Source organism: Myotis yumanensis, unplaced genomic scaffold, assembly GCF_028538775.1.
Source record: "Myotis yumanensis isolate MYYU_CA2020_CCGP unplaced genomic scaffold, mMyoYum1.0.hap1 SCAF_2, whole genome shotgun sequence".
Taxonomy (NCBI): Eukaryota; Metazoa; Chordata; class Mammalia; order Chiroptera; family Vespertilionidae; genus Myotis; species Myotis yumanensis.
This window is the reverse complement of record NW_027223753.1, coordinates 102045667-102064708: the sequence shown is the minus strand read 5'-3', so window position 1 is coordinate 102064708 and position 19042 is coordinate 102045667. Positions and strand designations below refer to the sequence as shown.

Below are 19042 nucleotides of genomic sequence, written 5' to 3'. Positions count from 1 at the left end.
GGAACTGTATCAGTGAAGAAATTGCTTCGGCATATGTCTGAGATTTTGTTGCCTTTGGCTTCCTCTAGTATTTTTATGGTTTCTCATCTTACATTTAAGTCCTTTATCCATTTTGAGTTTATTTTTGTGTATGGTGTAAGTTGGTGGTCTAGTTTCATTTTTTTGCATGTATCTGTCCAATTTTCCCAACACCATTTATTGAAGAGACGTCTTGACTCTATTGTATGTTCTTGCCTCCTTTGTCAAATATTAATTGAGCATATTGGTTCGGGTCGATTTCTGGGTCCTCTATTCTATTCCATTGATCTATATGTCTGTTTTTGTGCCAGTACCAGGCAGTTTTGAGAACAGTGGCTTTGTAATACAGCTTGATATCTTGTATTGAGATCCCACCTACTTTGTTCTTCTTTCTCAGGATCACTGCAGCTATTCGGGGTCTTTTTTTATTCCAGATGAATTTTTGGGGAGTTCATTCTAGGTCTGTGAAATATGCTGTTGGTATTTTAATGGGAAGTGTGTTGAATTTATAAATTGCTTTGGATAGTATGGACATTTTAATGATGTTGCTTCTACCAATTCATGAACATGGTATGTTTTTCCATCTGTTTATGTCTTCCTCTATCTCTTTTTTCAATGTCCTGTAGTTTTCTGAGTAGAGGTCTTTTACCTCTTTAGTTAAGCTTATTCCTAGGTATCTTAATTGTTTTGGTGTGATGGTAAATGGGATTGTATTTTTAGTCTCTTTTTGTGTAAGTTCACTTTTGGTGTATAGAAATGCCATAGATTTCTTGGCTTTGATTTTGTATCCTGCTACATTGCCAAATTCATTTATTAAGTCTAATAGTTTTTTGATGGAGTCTTTAGGGTTTTTTATGTACAATATCATGTTATGTGTGAATAAGGACAGTTTTACTTCTTCATTTCCAATTTGGATGCCTTTTATTTCTTCTTCTTGTCTAATTGCAATGGCTAATGCTTCCAGTACTATGTCAAACAGGAGTGGTGAGAGTGGACATCCCTGTCCTGTTCCTGTTCTTAGGGGAAATGGTTTTAGTTTTTGCCCATTGAGTATGATGTTGGCTGTGGGTTTGTCATATATGGCTTTCATTATGTTGAGGTATGATCCTTCTATTCCCGCTTTGCTGAGAGTTTTTATCAAAAATGGGTGTTGGATTTTGTCAAATGCTTTTTCTGCATCAATTGATATGACTATGTGGTTTTTATCTCTCAATTTGTTTATGTGATGTATTTCGTTTATTGATTTGCAGATATTGTACCATCCTTGCATCCCTGGGATAAATCCTACTTGGTCATGGTGTATGACCTTTCTGATGTACTGCTGGATCTGATTTGCTAGGCTTTTGTTGAGGATTTTGGCATCTATGTTCCTGAGGGATATTGGCCTGTAATTCTCTTTCATTGTGTTGTCTTTACCTGGTTTTGGTATTAGGGTGATGCTGGCTTCATAGAATGAGCTTGGAAGTGTTCCTTCCTCTTGAATTTTTTGGAATAGTCTGAGGAGGATAGGTTTTAGTTCTTCCTTGAATGTTTGGTAAAACTCCCCTGTGAAGCCATCTGGCCCCGGGCATTTGTTTGCTGGGAGCTTTTTGATTACTGCTTCAATTTCTTCTATAGTTGTTGGCCTATTGAGATCTTAGATTCTTCCTGATTAAGTTTTGGAGGGTTGTATTTTTCTAGGAATATGTCCATTTCCTCCAGGTTGTCTAGTTTGTTGGAGTAGAGTTGTTCAAAGTATTTTTTTAACAATCCTTTTTTATTTCTGTGGGGTCTGTTGTTATTTCTCCTCTTTCATTTCTGATTTTGTTTATTTGGGTCCTCTCTCTTTGCTTCTTGGTGAGCCTGGCTAGAGGCTCATCAATCTTGTTTATCTTTTCAAAGAACCAGCTCTTGGTTTTGTTGATCTTTTGTATTGTCTTTTTGTTCTCTATGTTGTTTATCTCTATGTCGTTTATTATGATCTTTGTAATTTCCTTCCTTCTGCTTACACTAGGCTTTTCTTATTGTTCTCTTTCTAATTCTTTTAGTTGTAGGATTAGGTAATTTATTATCATTGTTTCTTGTTTTTTTTTTGCAGTAGGCTTGTAGAGCTATGAACTTCCCTCTCAAGACTGCTTTCGCTGTGTCCCACAGGTTTTGGATTGTTGTGTTTTCATTGTTGTTTGTTGCCATGATGTTTTTTATTTCTTCTTTGATCTCTCTGGTAACCCAGTCATTGTTTAATAGCATGCTATTTAGTCTCCATGTGTTTGATTTTTTTGGATTGTTTTTATTGTAGTTGATTTCCAGTTTTATGCCATTGTGGTCTGAGAAGATGCTTGATATTATTTCTGTCTTCTTGAATTTGAAGAGACTTTGCCTGTGACCCAATATATGGTCTATCTTTGAAAATGACCCATGTGCAGTTGAGAAGAATATATATTCTGTGGCTTTGGGGTGAAATGTTCTGAAGATGTCAATTAATTCCATCTGATCTAGTGAGTCATTTAGGATTGACATTTATTTGCTGGTTTTTTGTTTAGAGGATTTGTCCAATGGTGATAGTGGGGTATTAAAGTCCCTTACTATGATTGTATTGCTGTCAATCTCTTCCTTGATCTCCTCAAGAAGTTTTCTTATGTATTTGTGTACTCCTATATTGGGTGCGTATAAGTTTACCAGAGTTATTTCTTCTTGTTGGATTGCTCCCTTTAGTATTATGAAGTGGCCTTCCTTATCTCTTTTTATGTCCTTCTCTTTGAGATCTAATTTGTCAGATATAAGTATTGCTACCCCAGCTTTTTTTTTCATTTCCATTCGCCTGAAAAACCTTTTTCCATCCCTTCACCACCAGTCTGTGTGTGTCTTCTTTTCTGAGGTGGGTTTCCTGTAGTTAGCAGATATATGGGTCATGTTTTCTTATCCTCTCAGTTACCCTATGTCTTTTGATTGGGGCATTTAATCCATTTACATTTAAAGTTATTATTCATAGATACTTGTTTGTTGCCATTTTTATTCTTTACCCCTGTGTACCTTCTTCATTTCCTATTTTTTCATTTTACAGCAGACCCTTTAGCATTTCTTGCATTGCTGGTTTGGTGGTAATAAACTCCCGTAGTCCTTTTTTGTGTGTGAAGCTCCTGATTTCACCCTCAATTTTGATTGATAGCTTTGCTGGGTACAGTATTCTTGGAATCAGACCCTTCCTTTGCATGACTTTGTATATTTCATTCCATTCTCTTCTTGCCTGATGTGTTTCTCTTGAGAAATCAGTTGCTCGTCTGATGGGGGATCCTTTGTAGGTAACTTTCTCTCTCTCTCTGGCCACTTTTAAGATTCTTGCTTTGTCATTGGTGTTTGCCAATTTAATTATAATGTGCCTTGGCATCGGTCTTTTGGGGTTCATTTTGTTTGGGACTCTGTGAGCTTCTTGGATTTGTGTGAGTTTTTTCTTTCCTATATCAGGGAAGTTTTCTGTCATTATTTTTTCAAACAGGTTTTCTATTCCTTGCTCGGTTTCCTCTCCTTCTGGCACCCTTATTATGCAGATGTTGTTTCATTTCCAAAGTTCTCTTAGGCTCTCCTCCTGCTTTTTAATTTTTTTTTCTAGAAGTTGCTCTGCTTGGGTATTTTTTCCTACCTTGTCTTCTAGCTCACTGATGTGGTCCTCTGCTTCTTCTAGTCTACTATTGATGCTTTCTATTGAGTTCTTTATAGCAGTGATGTCATTTTTCATTTCTTCTTGGTTCTTCTTCATTTCCTCTTGGTCCTTACACATATTGTTGAATTTTTCTTCCATTCTTTTCATCCACCTTATGACCATTTCTCTGAATTCTTTCTCTGACAGGTTGCTTGCCTCCATTGCCTCCATTTTGTTTACTTCCTTTTCTGGTGATGCCTGTTTTTCTTTCATATGCGGACTGTTTCTTAGTCTCCCCATGATCACTCTTCTTCAGGTGTTTGGTTATGTAGTTATCTCTCTGTTTTAAGTGAGGAGGAGCAAGGCTTGTCTGAGTCCACGTAGTCACGCTGCTTGAGATGATCCCTGGATACCGTGGTTGCAGGGTCTCTGGATGTATACGCTTCCGATATCAGCCACTCAAGATGGTGCAGTCTTCGTGGCTGAGCCGGTTGCTCCCCGCTGGCTTACTTTTGCAACTTTTTTTTTTTAAAAAAAACAACTTTATTGCATTATAATTCACATAATATGCAATGTACTAATTTTAGGTATGCAGTTAAAAAGTTATTCCCAGGTCTGTACAACCATCACCACAGTCAATTTCAGAATATTTTTATTACCTCAGAAAGAAACCTATACCCTTTAGCAGTCACTCCACATTTCCCCAAACTGCTCCCAGACCACTAATCCACCATCTGTCTTTATAGACCTGCCTATTCTGGATGTGCCATACAAATGCAATCATGCAACCTTTATGACTGGCTTCTATCACTTAGTTTAGTGTTTTCAAGGTCCATCCATGTAGTAGCAGGTGTCAGTACTTCATTCTTTTTGTGGCTGAATAACATTCCATTTATGGAAAGACCACACTGTACTCAGTAGTTGATAGATATTTTGGTTTGTTTTGCATTTTCCTGATGATTAGTGATGCTGAGCATCTTTCCACATGCTTATTGGCTATTGTACCCATTACATTTTTTATAAGTTGCAACATATAGCTTACATGAAAAAAAAAAACACAGAGACCATTTATTCAAAAGAATAATGATAAAGCACCCATATATAGGAACAGAACATTATCGGAACCCCAGATGATGCCTGGGTGACCTCATCAACTACAGCCCCTTGCCTTCAACTCCAGAGACAAGCACTTTTGGTATTTGTGTCCCTCATCTCTTTATTTCCATGCGTCCCCTCTCTGTGTGCCCTGAAGAATACAATCCAGTTTTGCCAACTTTTAAGTATATATATATATTGATTTCAGAGGGGAAGGGAGAGGGAGAGAGAGATAGAAACATCAATGATGAGAGAGAATCATCTATCTGTTGCCTCCTGCATGTCCCCCACCGGGGACCAAGCCAACAACCCAGGCATGTGCCCAGATGAGGAATCGAACCGTGACCTCCTGGTTCATAGGTCGATGCTCAGCCACTAAGCCACAACAGCTGGGCAGTTTTGCCAACTTTTGAACTGATAAAGATAAAACAATTCTGTGGAAATCTTTCAATTACTTCTTTCCTTCCCTACTGTGTTTCTGAGGTTGACCCCTGTTTGTGTGGCTGGCTGTAGTTGTTCACTGTCATTGCCCTATTGCAGTGATGGCGAACCTATGACACGCGTGTCAGAGGTGACATGCGAACTCATTTTTTTGGTGGGTTTTTCTTTGTTAAATGGCATTTAAACATATAAAATAAATATCAAAAATATAAGTCTTTGTTTTACTATGGTTGCAAATATCAAAAAATTTCTATATGTGACACGGCACCAGAGTTAAGTTAGGGTTTTTCAAAATGCTGACACGCTGAGCTCAAAAGGTTCACCATCACTGCCCTATTGTGTCCTGTTGAGTATACATGCCTCAGTTCATCCTTCCTACTATGACGGATGGACATCCAGATGGTGCTCTGTTTGGAATTATCATAAACACTGCTGCTCTGAGCATCCTGGAGCCTCTTTCCTGTCCACATGAGCAGGTTTCCCCAGGCTCTGCTGCTTGCACTCTTCAGCTTTCTCAGGCTGCTGTGTTTGCACTCAGTTTGTGTGAGTTCTAGGGATTCTGCAGACTCACCCACACTCAGTAGTGTCAGAATTCATTCTGAACATCTTCCAGCATCTCTCTGTTCAAGTCTCTGACCGCACTAAAATCTCAGTCACCCAGGCCGTCATGTCTCAGGAACACCTGCCTGTTCCTTGGTCCACATGCATCACACCGCTGAGCCTCGCTCTTTCCCACTTTTCAGGCCAAGGTGGGCTGGCCTGTGGGAACTCTCTTCTCACTGATGATACAGAGGGACATCTGTGTTTTTAGGTGGCTACTCATCTAGCAGCTCCAAGTGTGTGAAGATCGTGTGAGGGTGCTGGCACATAGTATGTGCTCTGTCACACTAGGTGTCCTGATACCAGAGACTCAACCAGCCAGGATCTCTGTCCCTGAACATTCTGGATGCTTACAACATTGCTGACTTGTTTGATTATAGGTACTCTAGTCAAAACACAGGTAATCTTCCCTTCCTGTTGAGTATATTGACCAACTATTGGTCACCTCCTCCTGGAAGCAGAACAATTAGTGCTTGGGTGGACCCTGAATACAGGTCCATTCTAGGTGACAAATCTCTGTGTCCCCAGCACCCGCATAGGCCCAGGCCCAGAGGCAAAACTAACAATTACTTTTTGAATGTCTGATTTTGTTATAGCATTCTGATTTTTGTTAGAAAAGATAAAATTGCATTTGCTCCATGTTTCAGTGAAGGCAACTGAGCCTCAGAGATGGGGTGTGACAACCCCAAGGGCAAATAGCAAGAAAGCAGCAGGGAAAGCATTCACACCCCTCAGCAGTAAGACCCTGCCTCTGAATGCCTCAAACACCAGTATGCCTGCTCTAGGAGTCAGATGAGCCTATTTTTCCCTGTAGATGGAATCATACTAAACTGATGAAGTGAAATAAGATGCTATATATAGAAGCATGTGTATAAGTGATTAATAAATGTTCATTTACTTATTCACTTATTCTTTCACTATGTAACAAGAAAAAGTATTTTGACAATCTGGATGAAGAGCTAGGAATATGCTTACACACTATGACCCAGAAACTATGCTCACTAATACATCCCCATCCCAGTGCCTGCTATACAGTAGCAGCTTAATACTTGTCTATTAGGATGACATCAGGCCAAAGATGATGAGGAAGGAAGAGAAGCTTCAGTTCCAAATATACTTGTTTCCACATTACATAGAGTTAAAAAGAAGGAAAGAAGGGAGGGAAGGAAGGAAAGAAAAAGTAAAAAACAACAACTGAAAACAACCTAAATACCCTGTGCTATGGGGGCTTTGGTAAATGATGTCTCCTCTTACTGCTAGGATATTCCAAAGCTGGGGTCAGCAAAATATGGCCCATGGGCCATCTCTAGCCTACTGCCTATGTAGTTAAATAAAGATTAAATGGCCAAAACCGATTTGGCTCAGTGGATAGAGCGTTGGCCTGCGGACTGAAAGGTCCCAGGTTCAATTCCGGTCAAGGGCATGTACCAGGGTTGCCGGCACATCCCCAGTAGATGTGCAGGAGGCGGCTGATCGATGTTTCTCTCTCATCGATGTTTCTAACTCTCTATCCCTCTCTCTTCCTCTCTGTAAAAAATCAATAAAATATATTTTTAAAAAAAAACAAGATTAAATGAAAACCAGCCATTAATCTTGCCTGTCTTTGAACTTCACAACAATGGAATCCTATATTATGTTCTTTTTAGTGTCCAACTTTTTTCACACAACATTACATCTAGAAGATTTTTTCTTATTGTATTAGTAGTTCATTCTTTTTCACTATTATCTAGTATTTCATTGCATGATTATAACTAATTACTATTTATTATTATTCCCATCTACATATGGGGAAACTGCAGCACAGAGATTTAAAATAAGTTGCCCAAGGACACACAGCAGGTTCATGTTAGATCTGGGACTTAAGCCCAGGGTCCAGAATCTGTGCTCCTCCCCAACTCCCACCCCATACAGTACTGCCTCTCATGCTATGATGGTGGAAGCCCAAGGGGCCTTGGGAACTCAGAAGAAGGGCAACAGCATCCAGCCTGGGAGCCAGGGATAGATACCAAGGAAGCTTCAATCAGAGCAATGGGTTTCCAGACTTATATGTCCATGGTGTCTGGCAGGTGTCATAGGTGATCAAAGCAGTTGATCTCTGAAAAACCACAACTTAAGGTCAGGTAGGTAATAAGGAGCAGTGAGGACTATGGCAAATTGAAGGATACCAACTCATGAGGAAGACAGCTGCTGGTATAGCTCCAAGTATTATTGCCATATGACAAGGCTGGCAGAGGTTGTGGTGAGCCAGGACTACAGCTGGCATTTCTTGCCAGATTCTGTGCCAGGAAGTTAGCACCACTTATTAAATAATTTGACTATCACCCCAGAGTTGCCAGATGCACTTTCTGTTTGCCAAAAACAAAACAAAACAAATGCACATGGGAGTCTGCCTTTTAAATATTCCTGGTTTTTAAATGTTGGTTCACAAACCATTTTAAACCTTGGCAGGCCAAAGAGAACCTATGTGTGTTCTGGACTGGCCTGAACTGATCTAAGTGCATCTACAGACTGCACAGGAGTTGGGAAGCAAGGAAGGCAAGTTAGTTCCAGGTGGAAGGCACAGCACAAGGGCTGGAGATGAGAGGAATTTGAATCCAGGCCTGAGTTTCCTGCACCAAAAGAAAAAACAAAAACCAAACCCAGCTAGTTGGGGCAGGGGTGGGCTAGGCTGGGCTGGGTCCTGCGTGCAATGACCTGTGTTGTGCTCTTCCCCGCCCACTCCTGCAGATCCTGGAGGAGAACATGAAGCTGGAGTGTAAGTGCCACGGCGTGTCAGGTTCCTGCACCACCAAGACCTGCTGGACCACGCTGCCACAGTTCAGAGAACTGGGCTACGTGCTCAAGGACAAGTACAACGAGGCTGTACACGTGGAGCCTGTGCGCGCCAGCCGCAACAAGCGGCCCACATTCCTGAAGATCAAGAAGCCACTGTCATACCGCAAGCCCATGGACACGGACCTGGTGTATATCGAGAAGTCACCCAACTACTGTGAGGAGGACCCAGTGACGGGCAGCGTGGGCACGCAGGGCCGCATCTGCAACAAGACAGCCCGCCAGGCCAGTGGCTGTGACCTCATGTGCTGCGGCCGTGGCTACAACACTCACCAGTACGCACGGGTGTGGCAGTGTAACTGCAAATTCCACTGGTGCTGCTATGTCAAGTGCAACACCTGCAGCGAGCACACCGAGGTGTACACGTGCAAGTGAGCACAAGACCGCACTGCATGCGCCCTCAAGTCAGGTCCACTGTGGGGAGGACCAGTGTCCAGCTGCACTTACCCTGCAGGTCACTTCCCAGATCTCCATAGGGAACTGCAGGAATGCTGAGCTTGTCTTTCCTGCTGTGGAGGAACCTGCGCAGTTTCCTGCAGACACTTTGGGGAAAGGGCTCTCCAGAGCCCCTAAGCATTCTAGTCCATTCCCAGCCTGCTCTGCCCTACCCCAGACACTGCCTGGGCCTCCTCGCTGCAGCAGAGCCTTGCACAGCAGGAACCCTGGATCCTTGGGCCTCATCATAGCAATATTTAACAATTTTGATTTTAAAAATAATATTAATTTATTTAATTAAAAAGAATCCTTCCACCTCATTGGGATCCGTTTTCTGCAAAGTGGACTGATTGCTTTCTTTGCAGGAAGATTTTGTCACTGGGACAAGGAACAAACTAGAACTGTATATAATTATTCTTTATGCAGATATTTCTACTAGTTGACTCTCCAAGTATCCCCTACACTACATGGTTAAGTACAGAGCAGATGTCATATATATATATATATATATATATTTAAGCTGATCCAAGTTTGGAGATGTTTTTCACAATACATTTCCCATCCTTTAGTCCTCCCCAACTCACACTTCACCATTAGAAAAATCCAGTTTGGAATAAATAGAAAGAAGAAAGATAGTAATAAAAGCACCCAGCAGTTTTCATCTTTTGGAAAGTGAGCCACTGGATAGGAGAGAATGTTTTGTAAGAGACTATTTTTATATGAACATTTTATTTATTTTGCATCTGGCTGTATCATTCCATCATCTGGGCTTCTTAATTCCAGGGCTTGCTCTGTGGTAAGGAGGGGAAAGGCCTGGGTGTGGAGTCAGATCCCATGAGGACCCTCACACAACTGGGTTTTCAAGTTCTGTTGATCAAATGGGCAAAAGTAGCCATGGATGCCTGGGCTGTCGTGTCATTGGTATTACCTGGGAAAGGAATTAGACCTCCAGTCTCAGCCTATTAAATTCAGGCTTTAAGAGCAAGGTCACTGAGCAGTGACCTCATGATTAGCGATTTGGTGGGCAGGTGTATGCATTGGGACCAACACAGGGACTTGGTCACGGCCACTTGGCAGAAGCCAGCTCAGGGAACCTACTCCTCACCAGAATGCTCCTGAATTGCTGAGTGCCCTGGGGGATAGGGGTGAGGCATAGACCTCAGTTAAAAGGCAAAAAAGCTGGGGTGAGAGGTCCCATGAGCAGCTGGGTTTCCTGGATGTCACAGCCCCAGGGTAGACTGTCAGAGAGAGGGATGGATGAGGCCTCTCTGCCCTGGGTCCCCCTTCTTCCAGTGCTTCTGTACTTGGAAAGCTTTCCTTAAGGAGGCCGTGGGTGTTCTGCATCCGTGTGTGTGTGTGTGTGTGTGTGTGCGCGCGCGCGCGTGCGCGCGCGCGCGCGCGCGCACACACACACTCACGCTGCAGCTTTAGGGAGTCTTGGGATAGTCATGTGACTTTGTGCTTTCAGGTGTCTCTTGTGTGCTCCTGTGTGTACCCAACTATCTGTTTCTCTCCATCTGTGTGCCTGAAAGATTCAGGGTGGTGTATGCACGTGGGTGTGTGCCTGTGTATCTCTGCTTGCAGGGCAGGGCTGATGGTGTTGAGTCAAACTATAGGGAGCTTTGGCAATTGTGTTGAGCCACCAAGAGATGGCACTTCTGAACTCTATGCCCACAGGTACCTCTGAGATCACAGCCCCATGGCCCCATAAACTGGGAGCCTCTCAATGTCTAGGCTGTATTGGACACTCCAGTGTCAGCACTGGGCCTGGATCACAGCATAGACAAATAAAATGGCTGGACAGTTGGTTGATTTCTTCCATTGAACATTTATTTTCTTCTTTACTTGGGTATCAGGATGGGTAGGCATGAAGGAATGAGTGCATGGGTAGATGGGTGAATGAATGGGTGAGTGGGCAAGTAGGCAAGTGCGTGGGAGGGTGTCAATGGGTGAGGGAGGAGAAAATGCAGAAGTTTCTTGAAGTCTCCATGTCATGGTTTATCTCTGCCTCAGAAGCCTGCAGTGTCCACCATGAGCAAAGAGGCTTGTTAAGCCTTCAGCCCCTCTGCTCCTGACTGGCCTCATAGCACCTGAGAGTGAAGGAGATTCTGATCACCTCCCAGAGGCTCATTTAATGTAATCACATAAACATGGTTTCAGAAGCCACCCCATGTCTTGTTTAACTATTCAGATGAGGAGTGGGCCTGGCAGGGGGCAGCTGGGCTTGTGAGAAGAATGACCAGGCCAGCTGCCAGCCTATCACTTGGCTCCTTAGTACACTGTTAGTTTCAAACGTGGGGACCTGCCCTCCCCCCGAAGGTGCCCAGCTAAGCTGTGCTCTGAGCCTCAGTTTCTCCATCGCAAAAGTGGAATAATAATACCTACCTCACAGGGCTGTTGTGAGGGTCCTTCCAATAATGATTGTACGGCACTTTGAGTTTCAAAGCAATGGATGGATGCTAAGTATTATTATTATTAATTATTATTGTTGCTATTATTACTGTTCTCTCCATAATGATAATATTCTTAAAACATAGCTTATAAGAATACATATTTTGCTCTGTGTTAGGCAGAGATATCCCCCCTTTGTTTTACTCCTAAAGTGGCTTTTCAATAAAACTGCCATTAAAAAGACAAAAATCTTAAGAGACTGAAACAAAAAACACACAGCAGAAAGTCCAGGACTATAGTTTGGAAAGCTCAGGGTCCAGGTGGATAACAACTGTGGGAAGTGAGCTGCTCAATGCAAGCCCATTGGAGCTGCATGAAGATGTGGGCATCCTCACAGTCAGACCCCCTGATGTTTCTTTAATCCTCACCCGAGGATATGTTTTTATTGATTTTTAGAGGGGCGGGGAGGGAGAGAGAGACAGAGAAACTTTGATGCAGGATGGAAACATCAATCAGTTGTCTGCTGTATGTGCCCCAACCAAGGATTGAACCTGCAACCTACGTATGTGCCCTGACCAGGAATTGAACCCACAACCTTTTGGTGTACAGAATGATGTTTCAACCAACTGAACCACTTGTTGGGGCAGATCTCCTACTTTTTTAATATGGAGCAAAACAGGACTGCAAGCTGAACTTGCCTTTGTGCCTCCAGTGTGCAGCCTCTGACTTGGATCAAATCTCTTGTTTTAGAGATGGAGAAATGAGGCGCAGAGAGGGACAGGACTTTATGCAAGGCTACCTAGCAAGCCCACCAGAGGGAAGACAAAAACAGGACTTGTGCCTCCCGGAGGCAACAAAATGATGTGGAGGGGTAGGGTGGGAGGGATGAAATTCCTACTTGTTCAGACTACCATAGGGTGGGGCAAAAGTAGGTTTATAGTTCTAAGTACACAAAGCACAGAGTTTATTCTTGATTATTATTTATTAATCATTGTATTATTTTTCATATGAACAACTGAAAACCTACTTTTGCACCACCCTGTATGTGTTCTCAGGTGTGTGTGCAAATGCACTCATGTCCTTCTGGACTTAAGTTTAGAACTAATTCAAGGCTCCACTGGGCGATGGGTCTGTGCTCTCAACCACTCTGTAGGGGGTGCCCTGGCAGCCAGCCAGTGGAATCCCCCAAACTCCCATTCTCCTACCCACACCCCTTCAATCAAGGGAACCCCTTAGCAAGACCCAGGTCAGGAGAGTCCTGGGTTGACCTGTTTCTCTACCCAAGGTAGAGCTGTCCCTTGCAATCTTCAAGGCAAGTTTGTGATGTGTTTCCTGAGACCCTAAGAGGGCTCCATTCCCACTTACAAATGAGGACCAACCTCCGGGAAGCAAGTGCCTTCTTCAAGACCCTAGCCCCATGAAATGGGAAACAGGCTGCAGTCTGGTTGTCTCACATCAGCCTATGGTCCTGAGCTTTCTGTCACCTCTAACAGAAGCTTAAGAAAGAAAGAAAAGGCAGTGGGTCACACAGGGCATCCAGGTCTGACACAGATTGTCATTGCCCACTTTTCCCCACCTTACTGAATGCATCCAACAGGCCACCAAGACCTGGCATTTCTTCCCAGGGCATTGCACAGCCCACCCACCTTCCTCACCGACTGGCCATCATTGTCTCTCACCTAGAAGAATGCCACCACCTCCTTCCAGGCCTCCCTGCCTCCACTTATGCCCCCTCAAACCAGCCTTTCAAGCTCTGGCTAGCCCAATCCACTTCCTGACTACAACCAGATGTGGCTCCTCATTATCCTGCAGATAAAGAGCAGGTTCATTAGTCCTTCACGACCTGGAAGCCTTGCCTCTGCCTCTTCTGCACAGCAGTAATAGTGCCATTTGTGAAGTTATTGCTTTGTGCCAGGCAAGGTTCTAGCAATTTTCATGAATTCTCTCTTAACTTCACACCACCCTGTATGTCTTGTACCTTTGCTGTGTCCTCTGCCAAGAATACCCACCTTCCTTTCCTCCACCTGACAGACTCTTGTTCCTCTGAGGAGCCCTTCTTTGCTGTTGCAGGAAGGATGAGGTCTGGAGCCACCCATGTGCAGGTGCAGCCTTGCTGTTCTTCTTGTCCTGAGCTACTGGAATCGGAATTACACTCTCCCTCACAGTGTTCTAGAGCCATCTTCCAGCTGAAGGCGGGGAGATGAAGGGATTCACCCACACAAATCACTGACCAGGCTCTATGACCAATGTATCAGTTAACTATTGCTGAGTAACAAACCACCCCAAGACTCAATGACTTCAAACAATTGTATCATTGCAACTAAGTCTATGGATAAGTTGAGCAGTTCTTCTGATCTCAGATGGGTTCCCTCATGCACCCATGGTTAATTGTGGGTCAGGTAAGTGTGCCTGCTGATCTTGGCAAAACTCTGTCATATGTTTTGGAGTCAACTGGCTACAAGCTGGTCTAGAATGACTTTAACTAAGATGAATGGGCCATAATTTCATCCTCCAGTAGGCTAGCACAAGCTGGTTCACATCAGAGTAAAAGGATTCTGAAAGTAGGAGCAGAAGCTGCCAAACTTCTTGAGGCCCAGGCTCAGCACTGGCACAAGGTTAGGTCTGCTACATTCTATTAACCAAAGCAAGTCACAGGACCAGCCCAGATTAAAGGTGTTAGGAAGGAGACTCTTTTACAATGGGAGGAATTGCATAGTCACATAGCAATGGGTGTGGGGCAGAGAAGGGACTTAACCACACGCAAGACCATTGTGAAGACATTCACATTTGCTGTCCTGAGCAGGACATAGCACTGATAATGTGGCAGGGACACGGCTGCTCTGTTTAATGGGCCCCCCAAACCTCAGCTTCTCCACCTGTCCATCACTTGTTCTAGAGTCAATCTTGTGTCTTGTCTTTTTCTACCCCAGTCCATCAGCAAAACCTCTTGAGTGTACTTCAAAATATACCCAAAGGTAACCACTTTGTCTGCACACCCACAAGCCATCTGTGTGCCTGAGTCTGGCCAAATTCTCGCCATACCTAGGTCCTCTATGTAGGTCATATTGCCAGACCACATTCCCTGTTTCCCTTGCAGTTGGGAGTCACCACATGACTGGGCTCTGCAATATGGAGTAGGGATGATGTGCTCCACTTCCAAGTCCATCTACACCTCCTAGGCTCTTTCCCTTCCACTGGGGCTGTAAGGTGTGGGCAGTAGAGCCACACAAAATTGGTTCCTAGGCCCCTCAGGGTCCACCTGACTATTAGAAACACCCATGGGTAAGAAATTTGTTGTGGGAAGCCACTGAGATTTGTAAGTTCTTCTGTTACAGCACAGAGGTCCTCTCTTACTAGACTCTACAGTGGCCTTCGTTCTGTTCTTCCAATATACTAGGTTTCACCCTGCCTCTAGGCCTTTGCACATGATGCTCTCTCTGATTTTTTTCTGCATAGCTGAATTTTCCTGGTTAAAAAGGATTGACTCAAATGCCAGCACTTCAATATGCACCCTAATCATCTGGGCTTCCAGCACCTTTCATCCACCACTTTTGTTTTTTTGGCATTTACCACTATCTGAAATGATATTTCTCACTTATTAGAGGTTTACAGTACAGTAGTTAAGAGCATCAACACTTGCCTTGGCCAGGTGGCTCAGTTGGTTGGAGCATCATCTCATACATCAAAAGGTTGCAGGTTCGATTCCTGGTCAGGGCGTGTATGGGAGGCAATCGATCGATGTTTCTCTCTCTTTCTTAAATTAATAAAAACATATCTTCAAGTGGGATTAAAAACAACAACAGCAACATCAACCCTGAAATCAGATGCCTGGTGTTCAAACCTGGCTCTGTTATTTACTGGCTGTGTAGTTTAGGGTAACTAACTTAGCCTTTCTGTGGCTGTGTTTCACCTGTTTCACCATTTGTAAAATGGGGCAGCAATAGAATCATCACAGTGATTAAATGAGCTGACCCGTGTAATAAAGTGCCTGATACACTGTATGGGCCATGGAAGTGTGAGGTTTGGATATTACTGTGTTTGTTGCATTTCATGGGTGCAGCATATCGGCTGTCTTTGTTGCCACTGGATCCTTAGTGTGCAGCACACAGGGTTAATAAACATTTGTTGAGTAAGAATGAAGAAAGAGCTGGAGCCCATTTCCAGACTCACCCGGCCCCTACTGGGGAGAGGGCATCAGAATCAGAGAGCCAGAGAACAAGAGACCAGGGGCTGGAGGGTGTGGAGACAGATCAATCCCCTTGATGTGGTCACAGACACATCTGCTCCATTGACAAGGTGGCTACTGGTTGCCACAACAACACTCCTGGCCCCAGAAGAATGTGCTGGAGACAACGGGAGAGCTCAGCAGCCACCCCCAACTTAGCCCTGGATGGCAAGCTGCCTCTGACCCAAAGAAAGTGTCACACCCTGTGCTCGTGCACGCTCACACACCCACGGTCGCTCATAGACATGGAGTGAGAGATCCAGGGGGACCTGCACACAAGGCCAAGGGGAGGCATCATAAAGGAGGTACAGACACACACCTATCATGGCCAGAACTGAGACAGACCTCATAAGAGATATACACAGGCCACTGCAAGGGGTCCAGGGTCACACTAACTTGATGCCACCCACCCAGGTGCTGGCCACTGACTGGGCAACTTGTCTCACCTGGGAAGCCATGGCTTGACCTTCACTATTCACCTGTGGTCCCTGGCACTTGCAGGCCCCAGTTTGTGTATGTGTGTGTGTGTGTGTGTGTGGTGGGAGTCACTGTGTATAGGTTGGAGGAGGACACAGTGCCATCTCCCTCAGGAGGGAGGCCACACCCAGAGTGGAGATAGTTGAGTATGAAGAGAGAAAACCGCCGAGGCCTTACAGCTACAGTCTTGCTCTCTGGCCAAGATTCTGGGTTCCAATCACAGCTCTGCCCTCACACTGTGGAGAGATAGGATAAGCAAGGCCTTCTGCCCTCAGCCCCAGTGTCCTCACACTCACAGCAAGTGCGCGCAAGCGTTTCATGTGGGGCTCCCCAGTGCGGTCAGGGCAGACAGCAACTGTGAACCCCACATCCACTAGATAGCACTTGGCACTGCCTCGGAACTGCAAGCCTGGGCTCGGTCCCCACTGTCATCAGGTTTGGGGTAGGTGCCAGGGACTGTGGGGGGCTTTTGCCTACCTTAGGCCTCAGACAGGGTTTCTGAAAGCACAGTCCCCAGACCCTCTCACGGGGTCAGGAGGTCAGGAGGTCAGGAGGTCAAAGCTATTGTCACACTCCTTCTCCTGAAGGTGCCTGGCAGAGTGCTCAGGCCAAGTGACTAGACGTGACTTCACTGCCAAAGTGACTGAACACAGTGGCTGATGTGAGGCACTAAAGAGATCTGAGAAAGTGTAAAACAATGACCCTCTTCTCACTAAGTTTTATTTTATTGGTTTTAAAACAAAAAGCTATTTTTCATTAAAAATGTGTTATTTATGTAAACATAGTGGATTCATTACCATTTTTTAAAATAAACTTTTTATTGTTGATAATATTACAGATATCTCTCCTTTCTCCCCTTTCCCCTCATCCTCCCAGCCCTACCCAATTCCCCCTGTCTTTACTACCCTATTGCCAGTGTCCATGGGCTATGCCTTTAAGTATATAAGTTCTCTGGTTTATTTCTTCTCATCCCCCCAACCCCACAATAAGGTACGTCAGTCTGTTCCATGCCTCCATGCTTCGGGTCTTATTTTGTTGGTCATTTTATTCTGCTCATTAGATTCCACAAGTAAGTAAGTTCATGTTATATTTGTCTTTCTCAAATTGGCTTATTTCACTTAGAATAATATTTTCCAGGTTCATCCATGATGTCCCAAAAGGTAAGAGATCCCCCTTTTTAATAGCTGCATAGTATTCCATAGTGTAAATGTCCCACAGCTTTTTTAAATTTATTTTTTTATTGATTAAGGTATTACATATGTGTTCTTATCTCCCCATTGCCTCCCAACCCCCCACTGATGCCCTCACCCTTCTGGTGTCTGTGTCCATTGGTTAGGCTCATATACATGCATACAAGTTCTTTGGTTGATCTCCTCCCTTACTCCCACCCTCCCTACCTTCCCTCTGAGGTTTGACGGTCTGATTGATGCTTCTCTGTTTCTGGATCTGTTTTTCTTCATCAGTTTATGATGTTCATTATTTTCCATAAGTGAGTGAGATCATGTGATATTTATCTTTCTCTGACTGGCTTATTTCACTTGCATAATGCTCTCAAATTCCATCCATGCTGTTGCAAATGGTAAGAATTCCTTCTTTTTTACTGCAGCATAGTATTCCACTGTGTAGATGTACTACAGGTTTTTAATCCACTCATCTGCTGATGGGCACGTAGGCAGTTTCCAAATCTTAACTATGGCAAATTATGCTGCTATGAAAATAAGAGTGCATATATCCTTTCTGATTGGTGTTTCTAGTTTCTTGGGATATATTCCTAGAAGTGGGATCACTGGGTCAAATGGGAGTTCCAGTTTTAGTTTTTTGAGGAAACTCCATACTATTCTCCACAGTGGCTGCACCAGTCTGCATTCCCACCAGCAGTGCACAAGGGTTCCTTTTTCTCCGCATCCTCCCCAGCACTTGTCATTTGTTGATTTGTTGATGATAGCCATTCTGACAGATGTGAGATAGTACCGCATTGTCGTTTTGATTAGCATCTCTCGGATGATTAGTGACTTTGAGCATGTTTTCATAGGCCTTCCTTATGTCTTCTTTCAAAAAGTATCTATTTAGGTCAGTTGCCCATTTTTTGATTGGGTTGTTTGTCTTCCTTTTGTTAAGTTGTATGAGTTCCCTGTAAATGTTGGAGATTAAACCCTTAATGGTGATAACATTGGCAAATATGTTCTCCCATGCAGTGGGCTTTCTTGTTGTTTTGTTGATGGTTTATTTTGCTGTGCAGAAGCTTTTTATTTTGATGTAGTCCCATTTGTTTATTTTCTCTTTAGTTTCCAATGCCCTAGGAACTGTATCGGTGAAGAAATTGCTTTGGCATATGTCTGATATTTCACTGCCTATGGATTCTTCTAATATTTTTATGGTTTCCTGTCTTACATTTAAGTCCTTTATCCATTTTGAGTTTGTTTTTGTGTATGGTGTAAGTTGGTGATCTAGTTTCATTTTTTTTTTTTTTTGCATGTATCTGTCCAATTTTCCCAACACCATTTATTGAAGAGGCTATCTTGACTCCATTGTATGTTCTTGCCTCCTTTGTCAAATATTCATTGAGCATAATGATTTGGGTCAATTTCTGGGTTCTCTATTCTATTCCGTTCATCTATATGTCTGTTCTTGTGCCAGTACCAGGCAGTTTTGAGAACAGTGGCTTTGTAATACAGCTTGATATCTGGTATTGAGATCCCACCTACTTTGTTCTTCTTTCTCAGTATTGCTGCAGCTATTTGGGGTCTTTTTCTATTCCAGATGAATTTTTGGAGAGGTCATTCTAGGTCTGTGAAATATGCCCTTGGTATTTTAATAGGAAGTGCGTTGAATTTATAGATTGCTTTGGGTAGTATGGACATTTTAATGATGTTGACTCTTCCATCCATGAACACGGTATGTTCTTCCAT

The 19042-nt window shown here is 43.6% G+C and overlaps 1 protein-coding gene across 1 annotated transcript in view; it reads left to right on the top strand.

Annotated features, from left to right (window-relative positions):
* WNT7A (Wnt family member 7A) overlaps positions 1 to 10368 on the top strand; it is a 96677-nt gene extending 86309 nt beyond the window's left edge. Inside the window, exon 4 of the mRNA XM_070403737.1 lies at positions 8501 to 10368. Within this exon, the coding sequence (XP_070259838.1) occupies positions 8501 to 8980 (480 nt within the window). The 3' untranslated portion in view covers positions 8981 to 10368. The remainder of the gene's footprint in view (positions 1 to 8500) is intronic.
* Positions 10369 to 19042: the final 8674 nt, after the last annotated feature.